At 34.9% G+C, this 18,428-nt stretch overlaps 1 protein-coding gene across 12 annotated transcripts in view; it reads left to right on the top strand.

Moving 5' to 3' along the window:
* The window catches only part of Mpdz (multiple PDZ domain crumbs cell polarity complex component), a 168,300-nt gene extending 159,128 nt beyond the window's left edge, over positions 1–9,172 (top strand). For 9 of the 12 annotated variants that reach the window (XM_071600647.1, XM_071600646.1, XM_071600645.1 and 6 more), the window contains 4 exons: positions 670–774; positions 1,333–1,445; positions 2,357–2,480; positions 4,452–9,172. In XM_071600647.1, the coding sequence (XP_071456748.1) occupies positions 670–774; positions 1,333–1,445; positions 2,357–2,480; positions 4,452–4,598 (489 nt within the window). In that variant the 3' untranslated portion in view covers positions 4,599–9,172. The remainder of the gene's footprint in view (positions 1–669; positions 775–1,332; positions 1,446–2,356; positions 2,481–4,451) is intronic. The other 3 variants (XM_071600649.1, XM_071600648.1, XM_071600650.1) reach the window with 1 other exon arrangement.
* The last annotated feature ends 9,256 nt before the right edge of the window (positions 9,173–18,428 follow it).

Genomic DNA, 18,428 nt, shown 5'->3' with positions numbered 1-18,428 from the left:
CTCATACAAGTTCTCCAAACACAATCATGTTTAGTATAAATATCCTCTAGATTGGAAATGGTTCAGCCTCTTTTGATATCTAAATTAATTACTGACATTTAAAAAAATGATGGTATATATACCATGGGGATCACTTTTCTCTAAGGACATAGTGAAATTTTGGGCTTTGTAGGTCATATGAGTGTCTGTTGCAGCTGCTCAGCTCTGCCCTGTGCAAGCAGCCAAATAAGCCTAGCTGTCTTCCAACCAAACTTTATTAACCAAAATAGGCAATGGGCCAGATTTAGCCTGTGGGCATTAATTTGCCAGCCCCTGATTTAGTCACATCTAACGATTATAGTGATAATATCCAGAGAAATTGAAGTTTCCAAATAATATCCATATTTTATTATTTTAATAAGAAATAATGCCTTAGCCTGGAGAAATGAAGAGTGACTTTCCCCCTCTCCCCCCCACTCCCTTGGTGACTATATAAATCAATGTGTACAACTCTTTTTGTGGTTGCTCCTTGGACTTCTTGGAATCGGTCATTTTCATCATTATATTTTAATGTCTGGTGACAGTATATATGTGAAGTTGACATTAGAGAAGGAAATGACTGCACTGGTCTCCAAGTCTTATTTTCCCTGTGTGCTTTAGTAGGTGGCTATTTCTTTCTCTCCCTGGCAGGTTGGTGATAGGATTGTCACCATCTGTGGCACATCAACTGAGGGGATGACTCACACTCAAGCAGTTAACTTACTGAAAAATGCCCCTGGCTCCATTGAAATGCAGGTGAGGTTTGTATCTCAAGCACTGTTCAGAATATGGGTAACTTTGAGGGCACATGAACTTTGATGTTAAAGCAGTAAAAAGGATTGAATCTCTTTTTTTGCATTTAATATATCCTTGAACATAAATGATATAAACTGAGAGCTTGAAGAATATACATATGAAACACATTCCATTGCATTTTACCCCTATGCATTTATTGTCCCCTACTTTATTTCTAAGGGCAAAATACAGGGTCTCAACTGTGAACATTAATTGCTAGAATTTTAAGTGGTGTGAGTGTCTTATATTCCAAGAATCTTTAAAAAATAATTGCACAGGAGACCATGTTTTAAAAGCATCAAACAGCATTGTATAATTGAGTTAGAATATTTTTATTATCTGTATAGTTAAAAAGCCACTGGATCTTGTGAAATTTCTCTCTTATGTTCACAGAAATGATTAAGTGGACAATAAAATACACATTTTAATCCAAATTCTCTCTTTGAAGAAAAACTGCTGCTGTCTCCCTAGCCACATGAACATTTGTCTTTTTTCCTCTCTGTGCTCCTTTGTACACAGGTGGTTGCTGGGGGAGATGTAAGTGTGGTCACAGGTCATCAGCCGGAGCCTGCAAATTCTAGTCTGTCTTTCACTGGACTAACATCAAGCAGCATATTTCAGGATGATTTAGGGTGAGCTCTTATGTTATGGTACATTATTTGTTACTTATGAATCAAGTCTTCCTGACAATTATATTCTCTGTCACATGCTTCTAGCATTCACCTAGAGATGAAATATATAGGGAGATGAGGCATAAAATGCAAAACCCCAGTGCTTTTAACTATGAACAGTTATGGCATAGATTTAGCTAATCAAGGAAGGATAGATTATAGACCCATAGCTATACATAATATTACCCTTCCCACATTTTCATTTCTGATTTTTATGGGGGGAGGGGAGCTTCTTAGTCTATATCACTACCCCTGTATGATAGAGAGTAAGTCAAATTTATTCTTTAATTTTTTCAGCATTATTAACTCATTTCATACATCCTTCCTTTTGAATGAAAAAATGTACTGCCATTGGATAACAACACTGAATACCAAAAGCATAAGAAAATAAGAAGAGTAGAGAAAAGAAGAACATTGGAATGTTTACAAGCAATATAAGCTATATAAAATTATTTAATCAGTTTTTCTATATGAGCTTAGGAACCCCAATGTTTATGTCTTATTCCATTACAGTCCCCTGAACTTTAGCCCTCTCACTTTAAATAAACCAAAAAAAGAATGAGTTTTTCTGTGCCATGAGAACATGCAGTGAATATGTTAGTTTAAGGCAACTGTAAATGAGTAATAGAATTAGGGCGTTAAGTAGGATTTCATTAGATTATGTAAATTTCAGTACTGCACACAGCATGCATTGACAATTTAAGCATCCCCAAAATATTCATAATATATTTCCTATTAGAACACAAGGAATTATGCTAGTGTTAGGTAGATGTCAGACAGTGCATAACTTACAGACTCAGATTGTGTATGTGTGTGTGTGTGTGTAACCTATAAAAAATTCCAATCCTCTTTTTTCCTTTCCTTCATTGTAGACCTCCTCAGTGTAAGTCTATTACACTAGACCGAGGACCAGATGGCTTAGGCTTCAGTATAGTAGGAGGATATGGCAGCCCTCATGGAGACTTACCCATTTATGTGAAAACAGTGTTTGCTAAGGTAAGCTTGCAAATTTTAACCATTCTCTTCTCTGCTAAACATTCATTAACAGTGGTCAGCAGCTGGCTTATTAGTTTATGGCCTGAGGTAATGCCAAATGGTTAACAGTTGATCATTTTCTTTCTAAACTCCCTACAGGAGCAAGTCATTAAATATTTTTGTACAATTTGAGCTTAATAATGTTTAAAGGAAAATAGCTTCAAATTAAAACTCCATGGAAACTCTTGACAACATGCATAAAAATATTAATTAATTTTAGTTAGTAAATTCTGTTCTTTCCTTTGAAAACAAGTTGTACATAATTGTCATTTGAAAATGGGGCCTTTTAAATATGTATGCTACAGAGCACTGGCATTTCTTTTTCTTTGCATTTTTTGTTGTTGTGAAATAGAAAATAGGTACAGAAAAGTGCACAAAATGTATATTCACGTTAACTAATAGAACATTTATTTGACAAGTTTAATTTCATTGAATAAAATAGAAAGACTACTAAAAAGAATTTAAAGAGTATCCAGCAGCCTTGTCATTTACAATAAATTGATTATTCATAATTAAGGGATTTTATTTTTTATAAAGAAAAACATTTCTATCTTAAGAATGTTTGAACAAAAATAAAGATACTGGGACACTGATGAAGCTATTCAAACAACCGAAACCCATGTTTGATTGCTAAGGCATATTTATGTTCATAAGACATATATTCTCAGACCTACAAAATTGGACAAAATTTTCTGCAGGAGAAAATCCAAAATTTCAAAATTTTATAGTGAAAGAAAGCAAAATTCATGCAAAACATGTTTAAAGACTTGATATAGAGGCTTTAGATTAATTCTATGGTCCTTTAATTTATGGAGGTTTTATTATATTATTTTGAAAAAAGTATTACTATTTTTAATTGGTTTAAAGTGCTTTAGCTTAATTTTTGAGATTTTTAAAAAAGCTATTGGTGTGTCCAAAAATACAAACAGCATTTGCCAGTGAACAGGAGAGTCATGCAGTCCTTTTCCTCAGCCTAGGAACAATTTATTTAAGGCATGCTAGTGAGAACATATTTTAAGAATTTCATCATTATGGATTCCTCATTAAATTCTCCATATTTTAATCTTATATTTAATTGCATAATTGTCTTCTATAAGCATGCCTTAAGATGGGATTCTTTTTCAAACAACAATGTCTGTGTTTAATCTTTATCATGTAGGGCCCATAGTAATATGAAGAATCCATCTACCCTTGGGAAGTAAGAACCAAGACAGCCTGAGCCGCCTTTTCAAAGTCACAGAAAGAGTTAGAATTAACTGTGTATGTGCATGCATGTGCGTGTGTGTGTGTGTGTGTGTGTGTGTGAGAGAGAGAGAGAGAGAGAGAGACAGACTAGAAATAGAATCCAGGGCCTCTCACATGCTGGCAAGAATACTGCCACTAAGCTATACCCCCAGCCCCAGCGATGGATTTTAAAATCAGCGCTTGTACCTTATCATGTCCTAGTCAACCTTCACATGGGCTTTGTGCTTTTGCAAACCTTTTAGCCCTTATACCCAGGTGCTGTGAAACTGATTTTATTCCTAGTTAATTTTGTGTCTTCTTTTTCTATAGGTCGTTACAGAATAGAAAATCATGGATTCTATGAAATCATTCCTACTAGGCAAATTCCCAAATATTCTTTATTAACTTGAATTTCTATCAACTGCTGTGCTGAATAGCGCCCCGCCCCCCCCAAAAAAAGAAATCCAACTAATCTATTGACTGCTAGATTCTCTCCCAAATTGGAATCTCAATACTAAAACCATTTAGGAGAAAGACCTCCTTTGTGTATGTTCATCATTGCTTAATATTTGTGGAGCACCAAGAGCAATGTGCCTGTATATGCAGAGCAATTTACATTCTTATTTAGATCTTTTTTTTTTTTTTTCTGTTGTGTGACATGAAGCTGCATTCTTTTGAGAAGTAAACAAGTCTACTTTATAATTGCAGGGAGCAGCCTCAGAAGATGGGCGTCTTAAAAGGGGTGATCAAATCATTGCTGTCAATGGGCAGAGCCTAGAAGGGGTAACTCATGAAGAAGCAGTGGCCATCCTCAAGCAGACAAAAGGCACTGTCACTTTGATGGTTCTCTCCTGAATTGGCTGCCTGAACTGAACCAATCCAATCTCTTGCTTACCTCCCACTATAAGAATGGAAGTGGTCTGTGGATAATTGATCTTGTGGATGACTTTTCCTATATTGTATTCATGGGTTATTCAAAACTGTAGGGAAAAATAACATTTAAGTTTGTTTTTGTAGTGTGGTTTTATTGCTGACATCTAAACATCATTTTTTCTTTCCCCTTGTATTTTGTGAACCTAAACTCAAAGAGGAATAATATTTGTGTATGGAAATCCAGTTTTTCTTTTAAAGTTATTTAAAATGTTGTAGTCACATGGATAAAAATTATGTATCAATCTCATTAATAGAGAATAATAATTCTAAATCTAACAAAAAAAAGTGACTTCAGGAAATTCACTTTTAGTTTGAATAGTGAAAATTTATAGTAAACAAGGAAAATCTTAGGAGAGTTTTTTAAAAAGGACTTAATTCAGCAATCTCTCTCTTTTCCCTACCCCAAACTAAGAAAAAAATAATCTAATACTCTTAGTATTTAAAAGTTCTGAACATTATAAAATACCGTTATCTCCTCACCTCTAATGTAAACATATATTTTTGCTGCTTAAATTGTGTTCTGTGATTGAGTAAATAGCAAATATATGGAGCAGTATTCCTAAGTTTTATAAAGGAATCATATTTAATGCACATCTTGATGTTCATTTTCATTTTTTGACCTGTTATAAAATATTCTCATGTTGCTGTAAGTAAAGCAATGATGTTACCCCACATTGACTGGTTTTTCTAGAGAACAACCAGGCTAATCATGGAAGAATGTAAAAGGGTCCCAGAATCTTTTAGTGCTGTTTTCAACAACTGATGCAATACTGAAAATGTGTTTATGCGCTGTGCAGTTGTTTTTCAATTAGTATTACTCTTAATGACAGAGAAAAAAGCAATGTGTTAGTAATTATTTTGGTTGTATGCCCTTAGTAAATTGATAGAAAAATTAAGGGGATTAACATAACTTCATTTCATTGCCTTATATTAACATCTTATAATACAATAGTTTTAGACTAAGGGAAACAGATGGAGCTGTTTATTGAGACAACTGGCAAGGAATTATCATGTGTTCATTCCCATTTTAGACCGTGAAACTCCTACATTAGAGTATATAAAGTCACTTTAAATATTATATTTGTAACAGAAGTAGTGTACAGATATTTTATTACAGCATTCTTGTGTAAACGCATAATTAAAGTGAATAAATAAGAAGAAGTTTCAGTGGTGCACAAATAAAAAAGCCAGAATTTCTGTTTGCTTGCTGTCTGTACTGAGGGAAAGGTTTATTATTTAAGACTTACTATTTAAAATTGATTTCTGTCATGTCTAATAGCATGTATCATATCCACGGATGCAATTAGAAGAAATATGGACAATGTCATTATGGAAAACTCAGTATTTTTTACCTCCACAATATTTTTGAGCACTAAAGATTCATGGACTCCTAGGAAGGGAAGTCCCTGTGTGTTTTTGTAGGGTACTATTAATGCAATAATATTGGAAGTTATTCTTAGATTAATAAATAGCTAAAGTGTATTCAGAGAGAAAAATCATAATGAAAAGTATTTATTTTAATAAATATGAAAAGTCTGATTTACACACTGATCAAAGAATTGAGAAATCTTTACTAGTTCTGTCCCCAAATTAGCCAGTAAGAATATACATTCCCTCAGATTTATCTCATCTGTAAAATGATAATTGTTTCATCAGAAAATTTCTATTTAATTCTAAAATGCAAGAAAATATTTTTATAAGAATTCTGTGCTTCTAGTCCATACAAAAATAAATGGAAAAAACTACACACCTAGTGCAACAATTTGGGAGATGTATTCCTCAACCAATCATTGTAAATTGAGGTGCTTAATGTAAAAAAATCAGTTTACTATTTCAGTGATATATCCATTTTCTTAGCCACCACTTAGGGCCCTCCTTTATGAAGCTATGCCAGGATTCTTTGGTTGTAGGCCACTGAAAGCTAAATTGACCACTTTTAGAAGTTTAAACTAGCAAAAATGTTTATAGAGGACTCTGCATACTAATACTGTGTGAGGGAAAGTAAGTCAGTTGAATTGAAGTTTGAGTAAATACGTGAAAGAGTCTCCAAAAAAGAACCCAATGGACATCTGTCCTAGCTTAAACAGTATTCTCCTAAAATTCATGTCCACCTGGAATCCTAGAATGTGACCATTGGTCATAGGTTCTTTGCAGAAGTAATTATTTATGATCATTGTGGGATAGAGTGTGTCCTATCCTTTGACTTGTAGCTTTATAAGATTGTATGAAGACAGAGACAAAGACAAATGAGTAATTGTTAATATCATTGAGAAGTAAGATTTTCATCATACAAGAAAGGAAGTACACAGAATGTAAGGTCAATAAAACAATTTATAGTCCTGAATTAAAAAACAAAACAAACAATGATGGAAAAGAAATATGCCAAGGAACACCTGGGGCCACCAAAAGCTGGAGAAATAAGGATTCTTTCCCGGGGCCTGTTGACACCTTGATTTCAGACTTCTGGCCTCCAGAACTATGAGATAATAAACTCTGTTATTTTAAGCCACGATGTTGTGGTATTTATTATGGATGGCATTTATTATGGATGCCCTGAGAAATTAATATTATATTTTTGTATCCTGAGCTACTGTCATTGTGCTGGGATAGTAAGATATTATAAATTGCTATTAACATATGAAAAGAGAAAAGGGAGGAAAAGAAAGAGAGAGGAAGGAAGGTAGAGTTTAAAAGCAAAAGAGTATAGATTCATCGACATTGTAGAGAAATAATAAAGGCTTATGTTTCCTATACTATTTCTTTCTGGAGTTTTCTGTGGTGAAGAAATAAAGTACTTGAGCAAAGAGTTTAAATAAAGACTCTTAATGTTGTGCCATGTATAAACCAAGACAGTGGATCATCCATAATGCCTGCTGAGATTGATTGAGTCTAACAGGAGACTACTACAAGTTTCTGGTGGTGTTCCTCAACACTCCGAGGGATAATAATGGCAGTGACAAAGTGTTTCATTTCAGCACTGACTGATTCATAAAAGTGGGAGTAGCAGGGAGGCCTAGCAAATCACAGCATCCGTATGTCAGAGCAGCAATGGAATTGGAGGCATAAAAGGATTACGAGTCATGAGAGACAAGAAGACAAGAAAAAGGAGGATCATTTTTTTTTCTTCTCGTCAGAAGAACCTTGACAAAGCAGATTTCGATAGACATGAACAAGCAGAAGGGGGCTGTTTCTGCATTGGGATAGACATACTAAGCTGCCTTGGATTTGGTCAGCTCATTTGTTGTCTGGATGACAGGCAGTGATTTAGTGTCCCTCTTCAGATCTCCATCAGCCTGAAAACTTGAAAGAATGCCTGCAGAGAGACAAGGATAAACAGGTTTTTTTTTTTTTTTTTTTAAGGTGTGGGAGGGACCCTCAGAATGATCATCACCAGCTTTCAGCAGTCCTGGTGTGTTGTTTCATGTCTGTGATGTTCTGGAATGCATTTGATTCATGCAAAGATGTTCCTCAACTTCTACTAGGAATTAATATTTAATTTTGCCATTTTCTAAAGAGAGCTAGTTGGAAGGCAGGATTGAATCCATTATCTTGAGAGAAAAATAGTTGATATCAAGAAAACTTCTAAATTAAAAGAGTGTGAAAGCTAAGAAACATGTTCTTAAAGTGATTTTACAAGTTTTCTGTATTGTCCATTTCAATATAAACTAGAAGAAACAATTTATATTTTATTTGTGTAAGCATTTTAATTGCCAGTTAAGTACTGAAAGTTTAGTAGTAGGACCTAGCAAGGAATTCTGTCAAGAAGGAGGCAAAGTTAGCCAGGCACAGTGGTAATCCACACCTGTAATCCCAGCAGCTGGGGAGGCTGAGACAGGAGGATTGCAAGTTCATAGCCTTAGCAAAAGCAAGGCACTAAGCAACTCAGTGAAACCTTGTTTCTAAATAAAATACAAAATTGGGCTGGGGATGGGGTCAAGTGCCCCTGAGTTCAATCCCTGGGACCTCCCCCGCAAGAAAGGAGGCAAATTTATGGTAATGAGCTCAGAATCATTACAGCTATTTCTTGACATTTTCATGAGTACCAGAAGCGCAGTCCATCACAAGATTGATGAGGCACCTGCTAGGAGCAGGCCCCTACTTGTTCTCTTCACACTAGACAGAAGACTGTGTCATTTGTGAATACTTTGTGATCCCTCCTTTTCCTTATATGCATATGTTCAGAAACAAACATACTTATCCTTGGACATTTTCTTCTTTGTTTTTTAAAAATTGTGCTTTTTCACCTGAATTTACCTTAAAATACTTGGCATTAAAAAATTCCATTCCCCAAATTTTCTTAACATCAAGTTACAATAAGAGAGGTAAATAGGGAGCCTACATCCTGGGAACAAATCTTTACTCCTCACACTTCAGATAGAGCCCTAATATCCAGAGTATACAAAGAACTCAAAAAATTAGACAATAAGAGAACAAACAACCCAATCAACAAATGGGCCAAGGACCTGAACAGACACTTCTCAGAGGAGGACATACAATCAATCAACAAGTACATGAAAAAATGCTCACCATCTCTAGCAGTCAGAGAAATGCAAATCAAAACCACCCTAAGATACCATCTCACTCCAGTTAGATTGGCAGCCATTATGAAGTCAAACAACAACAAGTGCTGGCGAGGATGTGGGGAAAAGGGTACACTTGTACATTGCTGGTGGGACTGCAAATTGGTGCAGCCAATTTGGAAAGCAGTATGGAGATTTCTTGGAAAGCTGGGAATGGAGCCACCATTTGACCCAGCTATTCCCCTTCTCGGTCTATTCCCTAAAGACCTGAAAAGAGCATGCTACAGGGACACTGCTACATCGATGTTCATAGCAGCACAATTCACAATAGCTAGACTGTGGAACCAACCTAGATGCCCTTCAATGGATGAATGGATAAAAAAAATGTGGCATTTATACGCAATGGAGTATTACTCTGCATTAAAAAATGACAAAATCATAGAATTTACAGGGAAATGGATGGCATTAGAGCAGATTATGCTAAGTGAAGCTAGCCAATCCCTAAAAAACAAATGCCAAATGTCTTCTTTGATATAAGGAGAGTAACTAAGAACAGAGTAGGGTCGAAGAGCATGAGAAGAAGATTAACATTAAACAGGGATGAGAGGTGGGAGGGAAAGGGAGAGAGAAGGGAAAATGCATGGAAATGGAAGGAGACCCTCAGAGTTATACAAAAGTACATACAAGAGGAAGTGAGGGGAAGGGGAAAAATAATACAAGGGGGACAAACGAATGTCAGTAGAGGGGGCAGAGAGAGAAGAGGGGAGGGGAGGGGAGGGGGGATAGTAGAGGATAGGAAAGGCAGCAGAATACAACAGACACTAGTATGGCAATATGTAAATCAATGGATGTGTAACTGATGTGATTCTGCAATCTGTATATGGGGTAAAAATGGGAGCTCATAACCCACTTGAATCAAATTGTGAAATATGATATATCAAGAACTATGTAATGTTTTGAACAGCCAACAATAAAAAATTTTAAAAAAAAATTCCATTCCCCAAATTTTCTTAACATCAAGTTACTGCCTTCAATAAAACTTTGATGTATATTGATTTGGAAAATTAAATAGATTATGTAAAGTTTTAATACCATGCAACAGAATAAGTTATCAAGAAATGGTTGTAGTACAGTTGTATGAGTACCATAAATGTAATACTTTAAATAGTCTTCAGTTTTCATTTCTGTCAGTTGTATCTTTTTCCTCTGAAGTTGGATGGAAATTAGCTTATACTAAACTTTCCAAAATTTCATTTGTTTTGCATACAACCTTCATCATGTTTCCCATATCCTTATATAACTATACTATTACTTACTAAATATTTTTCTTTTAACTTAAATGGGCTATAAAGAGAAGTTGTCTCTCACTCCTTTGCATGGAAAACCAATATAGTTTGCTATAAATACAAAATAACTATGAGCAAATGCTCATAAACTTTCTCAAGATACTCTTGTTTACCAAGGGTCAGAATTTCATAACTGAGGGCTGCTCTCTTTATTAGAAAGGGAGATTTGCCGATGGTAGCATGGTGTTGACATCTCTTTGGAAACTCTTCCTTGGACTTATTAGAACTGGAAGGTTTTTTTTTCCTCATGTAATCCAACATACATTAGGATACATATAGTCCTAAAATGTTGATTTTTTAGGACTACCTAAAGTGATATGCTTCCTCCATTATACCAAAATCATGAAGGTTTTGCTTTTCTAAAATATGAAAGCCACCAAATTCCTATCCTTAAGAGTATGCTTAGTTATAGAATTACTTACTATTTTGTTTATAAGAATTTAACTAAAATCAGAATTGGGTCATCATGTCCAGTATTTTAGTCTTGCCAATCTTGAGTTTGAAATAAAGGACAAATGACAAAATTAATGGAGTAAAATTAATGTTGTGGTAATATTAAATAAAGCTAATGCCTTTTGCACCTGGAGGGCTATACAGATGGCAGGCATACCTAATTATGCACCCTGCTGCCTTTAAGTATACTGATAAAATCTCTCAACTGACTTTAAAATATGTTAATGTACCAGCTCCTAAAAGATTTAGTAAGGCAACCCAGTACACAGAAAAACATTCTAACATTTTTATTTTTAAGGGAAAAATTATAATTCTATAAGTTAAATGAAATAATTTAAAATTTACCTATTTTTTAAAAAACAAATTATTACAGTTATTAAGTCCATTAGTCCCATTAGAAAAAGGATATTTTCAAACCAGTCAGAAGTACTTAACGTAAGTTTACATTTTTACTTACTGCACATCAGATAAAAAAGAATAGAATCCTAAATAAGTTGATTTGATTTCTCTAGATACAAATTGCATTGGTAAATTATTGCTCATATAGATAAATAGATAGATAGATATAAACTCATTCAATTATTTTAAAAATTTTTTGGTTATTTTTAATTACACATGATAGTAGAATCTATTTTGATAAAATTATACAAGCAATTATTCTAATTAGGACCCCATTCTTCTGGATGTACATGATAGTGGGATTCACTTAGGTATGTCGGATTCATCCCACTATCTTTCCTATTCCTATCACTCACTCCCTTCCTTCATTCCCCTTTGTCTAATCTCATTCAATTCTTTAAGAAGTAATGCTTCTTTAGAAAATTACAATCCAGACATAGTGATGCAGCCCTATAATCTCAGTAACTTGGGAGGCTGAAGCAGAAGGATCGAAACTTTGAGGCTAGCCTTTGCAATTCAGGAAGAACCTTAGTAACTTTTCAAGACCCTGTCTCAAGAGTACAAAGGACTAGGGATATATCTCAGTGGTAGAGCACCCCTGGGTTCAATTCCCAGTGCCCCCCCCAAAAAAAGACAAAAGAATGTTGCTATAATTATATATAGAGATAATATATTTTGCTAGAAGAATTTCCAGCAAGAAGATGGAGGTTTAAAATTTATTGTGAATTCTCTGCATTTTAGGGATGTAATCCTATGAACTTCCTTTTGCTGCAGTTGGATGTGCAGTTAGGAGCACAACCAGCCACTTCTACTTTTGAATTCAGATGATTTTTTAAATCCTTTTTTTAATAATATTTTTATAAACATGCTATCATTTTTTATATTTAGATTTATATTTGTTACTTACATTCTTAAAGAATGAATAGTATGGTTTGGATCTTGAATGGCCCCCAAAGACCATGTGTTAAAGGCTTGGTCACCAGCCTCTAGTGCTTTTGGAAGGTGGTAGAACGTTTAGAATTTGGGACCTATGGAAAAGAAGGTCTGATTGTTGGGGATGTGCTGTGGAAGGACCAGTCTTCTCTCTTTCTCTTTAAGGTGAGCTGTTTCCCCTGCTTTGTACTTTTGCATGATGTTCTGCCTCTCCACAGGCCCAAAGACAAGCTTGTCAATCAGCCTTGAATTGAAAGCTCTTAAACAATGAGCCAAAATGAATCATCTTCTTATAACTTGCTTATCTTATTAATCATTTACCATAAATACAAAATATGTTGGTTCATTTTTAAGAACAAGTGGCTTATTTTTAGACTAATAAGCATATAATTTCTTCACATTTTATTATTTAATATTAGGGCTAATATATAAATTATACATTTAAAACTTTACATTTGTAATAGTTGTTGCCATTTGGATAACATACTATCAACCCATTCATCAACACTTATTTATAGGTATCTGATTATTATTATTCCTATTCAGTAGTTAATTTTTTTCTAAAGCTTTTTTTTTTTTTTCAGTCTACAGGTATTTAGGTAATAAAGTTATCTTGGTCTCATCCTATACTTTGCCTTTCATGTGTCACTTAATGTCAGTTGTATCTGATAAATGTCTTCTACTAAAGGAACTATAGATTGGGACTCTGTATAGGACTCTAGATCTCAAGGCTGTGCTTCATTTGTGCCCTGGCCTGGTTCCTGGCCAGAAGACAGCTGAGATCTCTGAGCCTTGGCCTCCTTTGTTAGTAAAATAGGGTTACTAACATCTTTCTCACATGACTATTGGCATCAAATGAGAAGAAATGTCTGCACATGAGGATGCTGATAAAAGATAGAAATAACATCACTCTTACAAAAATCAATGCAAATGAAGGACTGTGGTACATCTAGTGAAATCGTGGGAGTCATCTGAAATGAAGTGTGCTATAACCACCATCAATTTACATCCCAACTTCCAAAAGAAACTTGTAAAGTACCTTCCTACTCTCTCATTCTAGATATTTCCTTATACTTGCTGCTAGAAAAAGAAGCTAAGACAAAAACAGTTCCAGAAGAGCTGAGAACTGGTTGCTGATGTTTAGTATTTAAAATAAAAGCTAGTTTAGATTGCAGTTACCTAAACCTAGTGAGAGCTTTCATCATTAACTAAACATCCAGTGCTTTCATAATAAGCCAAATATTTAGCTTTAAAAGTAAATGGGAAATTGTACAATATCCATCAGTCATGTTATCCCTCCTCCAGTCTTCTTTGTATTACATTAATTGAGTAGATTCCATTTTCATCTCATTTTAGGCCCAACCTCTTTTAAAAAGGAGGGAAATAGAGGAAATCAGCTTGATAGACCAAACAGTCTTCTAAAAGTTAGTGAGATCAGACTCTGTCAAAGGCCTCTTATTAGACAGTATTTCTTAAATGGCATGTTTGGTTTTGTTTGTTTTTAGTGATGGGATAGAAACTAAGTAAATTGGGAAACATGTAAAATGATTAAGTTTTCAAATCTTTTTTTTCACAATATATTTTATTTTTATGTGCTGCTGAGAATTGAACCCAGTACCTCACGCATGCTAGGTGAGCACACTACCACTTGAGCCACATGCTCAGCCCTCAAATCTTTTAATTTAAGAGAATCAAAAGAAAGAAACCTTCTGAAAGGACTTCTGCCCAGTGAGCACACTTGAACATAACAGAAGCTTGAACATTCATACTTTATGAAATTGAAGTTAGGGTTGGTTGGGAGAACTGAGCTTCTGTTTAGGACACTGCAGCAGACTTTTCTTGGGGTGGACTGCAAAGGTGATGTCCTGTCCATTAGCAAGTGCAAGAGTAGTACACATTGGCCTGACTTCCAGGTTTGCACATTAGATGGGGTAAATTTGTAAACCATTGTTAGTCCTCACTTGGTGGCAAAACGTTTTATGACATTTTAGAAAAGAAATCATACATTTCAAATATTGGGAGATGGTGAAAGTCTAAGAATCACTTTTAAGCGTGAAAGAATTGAGAACCCAAAGAATCTATGTGTATAGCCAACTGTGGGGAAGATACAGATAGACATATGCATGGATGGACGTAGCACTGGAAAGTTCTAAAGCATGAAATTCTTTAGTATGTTTTCCTTTACGAGCCGTGGACCATACTTTTTGGGTGCAAGATATACTTACCATGATTTTGCTACATACAGAGCTAATTTAATTTCAACTTTCAAATGGAAAAAAAAGGAAAAGGTTACTAGAAGTACCTTAACTTTCTATATGACTATTCTGAATACTGGAGAGATTAGAGACTTGAATTGCTGAAGAATTTTAATAGGATTGTGGAAAATGTTTCAGATTTGAAGGGAGAAATATGGAATTAGATTCACAAATAGGATACTTAATTACTCTAAATATTTTTTTTTCAAGGGGATAATATTTTCCCCCAGGGTTTTAAAAGTCAAAATATATAATGAATGTGAAAGTATTTAAAGTCTTACATAAGCATTAGCCATTATTACATATTAATTAAACTATGCATTCATGACTTTTGATTAAAAGCCATCAAACTGACAGGATGCTGTCTACACATATATTCTGTCATGGTCCCATTATACAACTCTAGAAATGACATAACACCATCCAAAATTTTTGTGTAGGATACAGGCAAAAAAATAAACTTCTCAGACCAAAGAACACTCTACTTAGCAACTCAGAAATAGTACTTTATTATAAGCAACATATATCCATATAATATGATTTATATATCTCATATATATTTCATACAGCTATAAATAAGGTTGGTATAATGTGAAGTGGGGTAAGTTTTGGAATGGGATGTCAGTCCATGAGGAGATGTGCTGGTTGCTTCTGGGTTGGTTAAGATTAATAATCCAGAAAGTTTTTTGTATGTAAACAGGATGAGGTAGCACCTAGGGGTCAGCTGCCAGTGGTTGTTTGTATTTTGTTTTAATTTTTGTTTTGTGCAGTACTAAAGATAGAACCCAAGGCCTTGTGTATACTAGGCAATCATTCTACCATTAAACTACACCTCCAGCCCTTTTCGTGCTTGTTTTGAGACAGTCTTCCTAAATTTCCCAGGCTGGATTTGTCTGAGATTTGACAGACGGTTTCAACATACATTCAACAATGTGAAAATCTTGTGATGGTTTAGCCCATACCTATTAACTGATTAACTTTCTTCATTACTTGTCTTTTCCATTGTCTGACCCTTGTGATTAAATTTAGGACATCTCAAAATTTTTCATATATATATATATATACACATTTATATCACAATAGATCCTCTAAAGAAAAAGCCTTCACTCACTCCTAGCATGACCTTTCTATCATTTTTATCATCCCTGTGTCTTGGACTTAGCATCATGTTGCTTTGTCTACATTATGGCCTGTAACTATACTGTAAGTGATATTAACACAAGAGTTTTGGTCAAAAATGGGATGACCCAAAAATGGGTTGGAGTGAGATTAGGAAAGAGAAAAGAAAGGAGAAAAAATGAAAAGAAGTTGGTTTAGAGGAAGTGGGAAGATCATTAGCTTTGAGTCTATTCTTTTTTTTTTTTTTTTTTTTTTTTTAGTTTTCGGTGGACACAACATCTTTATTTTTTTAAATTTTTATGTGGTGCTGAGGATCGTACCCAGCGCCCCGCACATGCCAGGCGAGCACGCTACCGCTTGAGTCACATCCCCAGCCCCAAGTCTATTCTTAACAAGATTTTTACCATTGAGTATAAAAGTTGAACATGGACTTTCAGTGGCTTTCAGTGGGCTGGTCAATTTAGTAATTCTAAGTTTTAGATGAAAAACAGAATTTATAAAATTTATAAAAATTTACATACAATTACTAAGAGCTTCATAATCATTTGCTAAACAATGAATGTGAACTAAGGATTATAAATAAATCACCTGGGGACAGACTTGGAAAAAAAGAAAGGAAAAAGAAACCAAGAATGATGCTAATGGGGACTGCGGCTAGTTTATACCTTTTCTTTTAATTCTTTCCAATTTCTTTTTTTTTAACTTTTGAGTTTAGGAAAATGAGACTTAGAGAATGGTAGTGAGTTAGGGGTTTTTTCACACACTGAGAAACAGAAAAAAATGTGCTAAGTCCCCAGCATGTGAAGGTCAGAAATCAACTGTTCCTTGTTTCTGCAAACTTTGAGGTAACTGAGGTCTAGTGGGTAGCTTCCATGTGAATGCAGAATGTCTGAGTAAATACAATGCTATTTTAAACATTTTGAAATGAAAACTCTTGTTAATCAAAATAGAAAATGTGTGACGTGTACCTTACTTAAACAAACCCACTTTCTAAACCAGGTATAACATCTACTGGGAAAACAATAACCCTTTCCAGAAATTAACATTTCGGCATTATCTCCTTGACTTTTACTTTGGGTAACATGAATGATAATCAGAATCATTCAAACCAATGGTACCATTTAATACCATGCAAGGAAAAGAGTATTTCCTCTGTCCTTTAGTCTGTGAAACATCTGAGGTCCCTTGAGAAGCATCATGACAGATGGCATGAGATGCAAAACTGAAGTAAAGCCAAAATCTAGACATTCCAGATGACATTAGTTTTCTGGATTAAATTATTAAGTAAATTGACCCAATCTCATGAATATTTCTCTTATGTGGATTTGGCTTAAAATATACTATAAAGTTTTTTTTATTTCTAGTGTATTTTAAAACCGAACAAGAGGGCAATGAATTTTATTTTTGAATTGCTAACCAGAGTTCTCTTTGGTCTAGGAGTTTACTGTTATTATATTTTTTTACCTGTATCCTATATGAACATTCTGGACAATGTTTTGGTGTGGATCTTAAATGTCCTTCAAAGGTTCATGTGTTGAACGCTTGGTCCCCAGCTGATGTTGTACTTGGGAGGTGGTAAAAACTTTAGGAGATGAGGTCTAGTTGAAGAACTGTGTGTCACTATTCAATCACTTTTGTTTTCTTTTGGTGCCTTTTAAACTCTCCCATACACATGATGTTTATAAGGTAGAGCTGGCATTTAAAAATGAAAGGCTAATTTTCATAACCATAATGAATGGTTAAATCAAAATTTATATTCAAAGAAGGATAGTCTGGCAACCAAAAATAAAATTTAAATTTTTATTTAATGTATGAATTTAATGTATAAAACCATAGCTGTTATGCCTTTAAACCTTTTCAAAAAGTCTTTTTATTTCTGTCTGGTCTTAAACTTTCCCCATCCAAAGAACAGGTTAATATCTACATTCCCTTGTCTGTTTATTCCTTGATGATTTCCTCACATTATGTTCCCTCACATTATGATTTCCTCACAGTTTTCCTTCTGTCTTCAAATGGGAATTACATTTCCACCTGCCAGGCATGTCAGGCTGACTCCAGAACTCCATACACTCCTTGCCTATTATGGAGGGAAGAAAGAAAAGCCCCAAGAAATAGAGTTCTTCTCTAACTCTGACCACTTTTTAACATATAAATGAATGATAGGAAACGAAAGAAGGAAGGAAGGAAGGAGGAAAGAAGGAAGGAAGTTAGGTCTGCCCGGAAGATGTGTGGATAGGTTAGATGAATATGAAGTTGTTTTAGTCAGCTTTTTCGCTCCTGTGACTAAAAGACCTGACAAGAACAATTGTGGAGGAGGACAAGTTTACTTGGGAGCTCATGGTTTCAAAGGTCTCGATTCATAGACAGCTGGCACCATTCCTCAGGGCTCAAGGTGAGGCCAAACAACATGGCAGAAAAGTGTGGTGGAGGGAAGTGGCCCATGTGATGGTCAGGAAGCAGAGAGACTCCACTCACCAGATCCAAAATATAAACATCAAAGGTATGCCCTTAGGCTGGGATGTAGCTCAGTGGCAAAGCGTCTGCCTTGCATTCGCAAAGTCCTGGGTTTGACCTCCAGTTCCAAAAAAGACAAAAAAAAAAAAAAATCACCAAAAAAAAAAAAAAAAATGGTATGCCCTTAGGGATCCACATGCTCCAGCCACACCCTACTCTCCCTCAGCACTCAGTTAGTCCCATCAGGGGATTAATTCTCTGATTGGGTTAAGA

The sequence above is a fragment of the Marmota flaviventris genome, chromosome 13, assembly GCF_047511675.1.
Source record: "Marmota flaviventris isolate mMarFla1 chromosome 13, mMarFla1.hap1, whole genome shotgun sequence".
NCBI lineage: Eukaryota > Metazoa > Chordata > Mammalia > Rodentia > Sciuridae > Marmota > Marmota flaviventris.
Note: the sequence above shows the minus strand (reverse complement) of the source record. Positions and strands in the feature narration are given on the sequence as shown.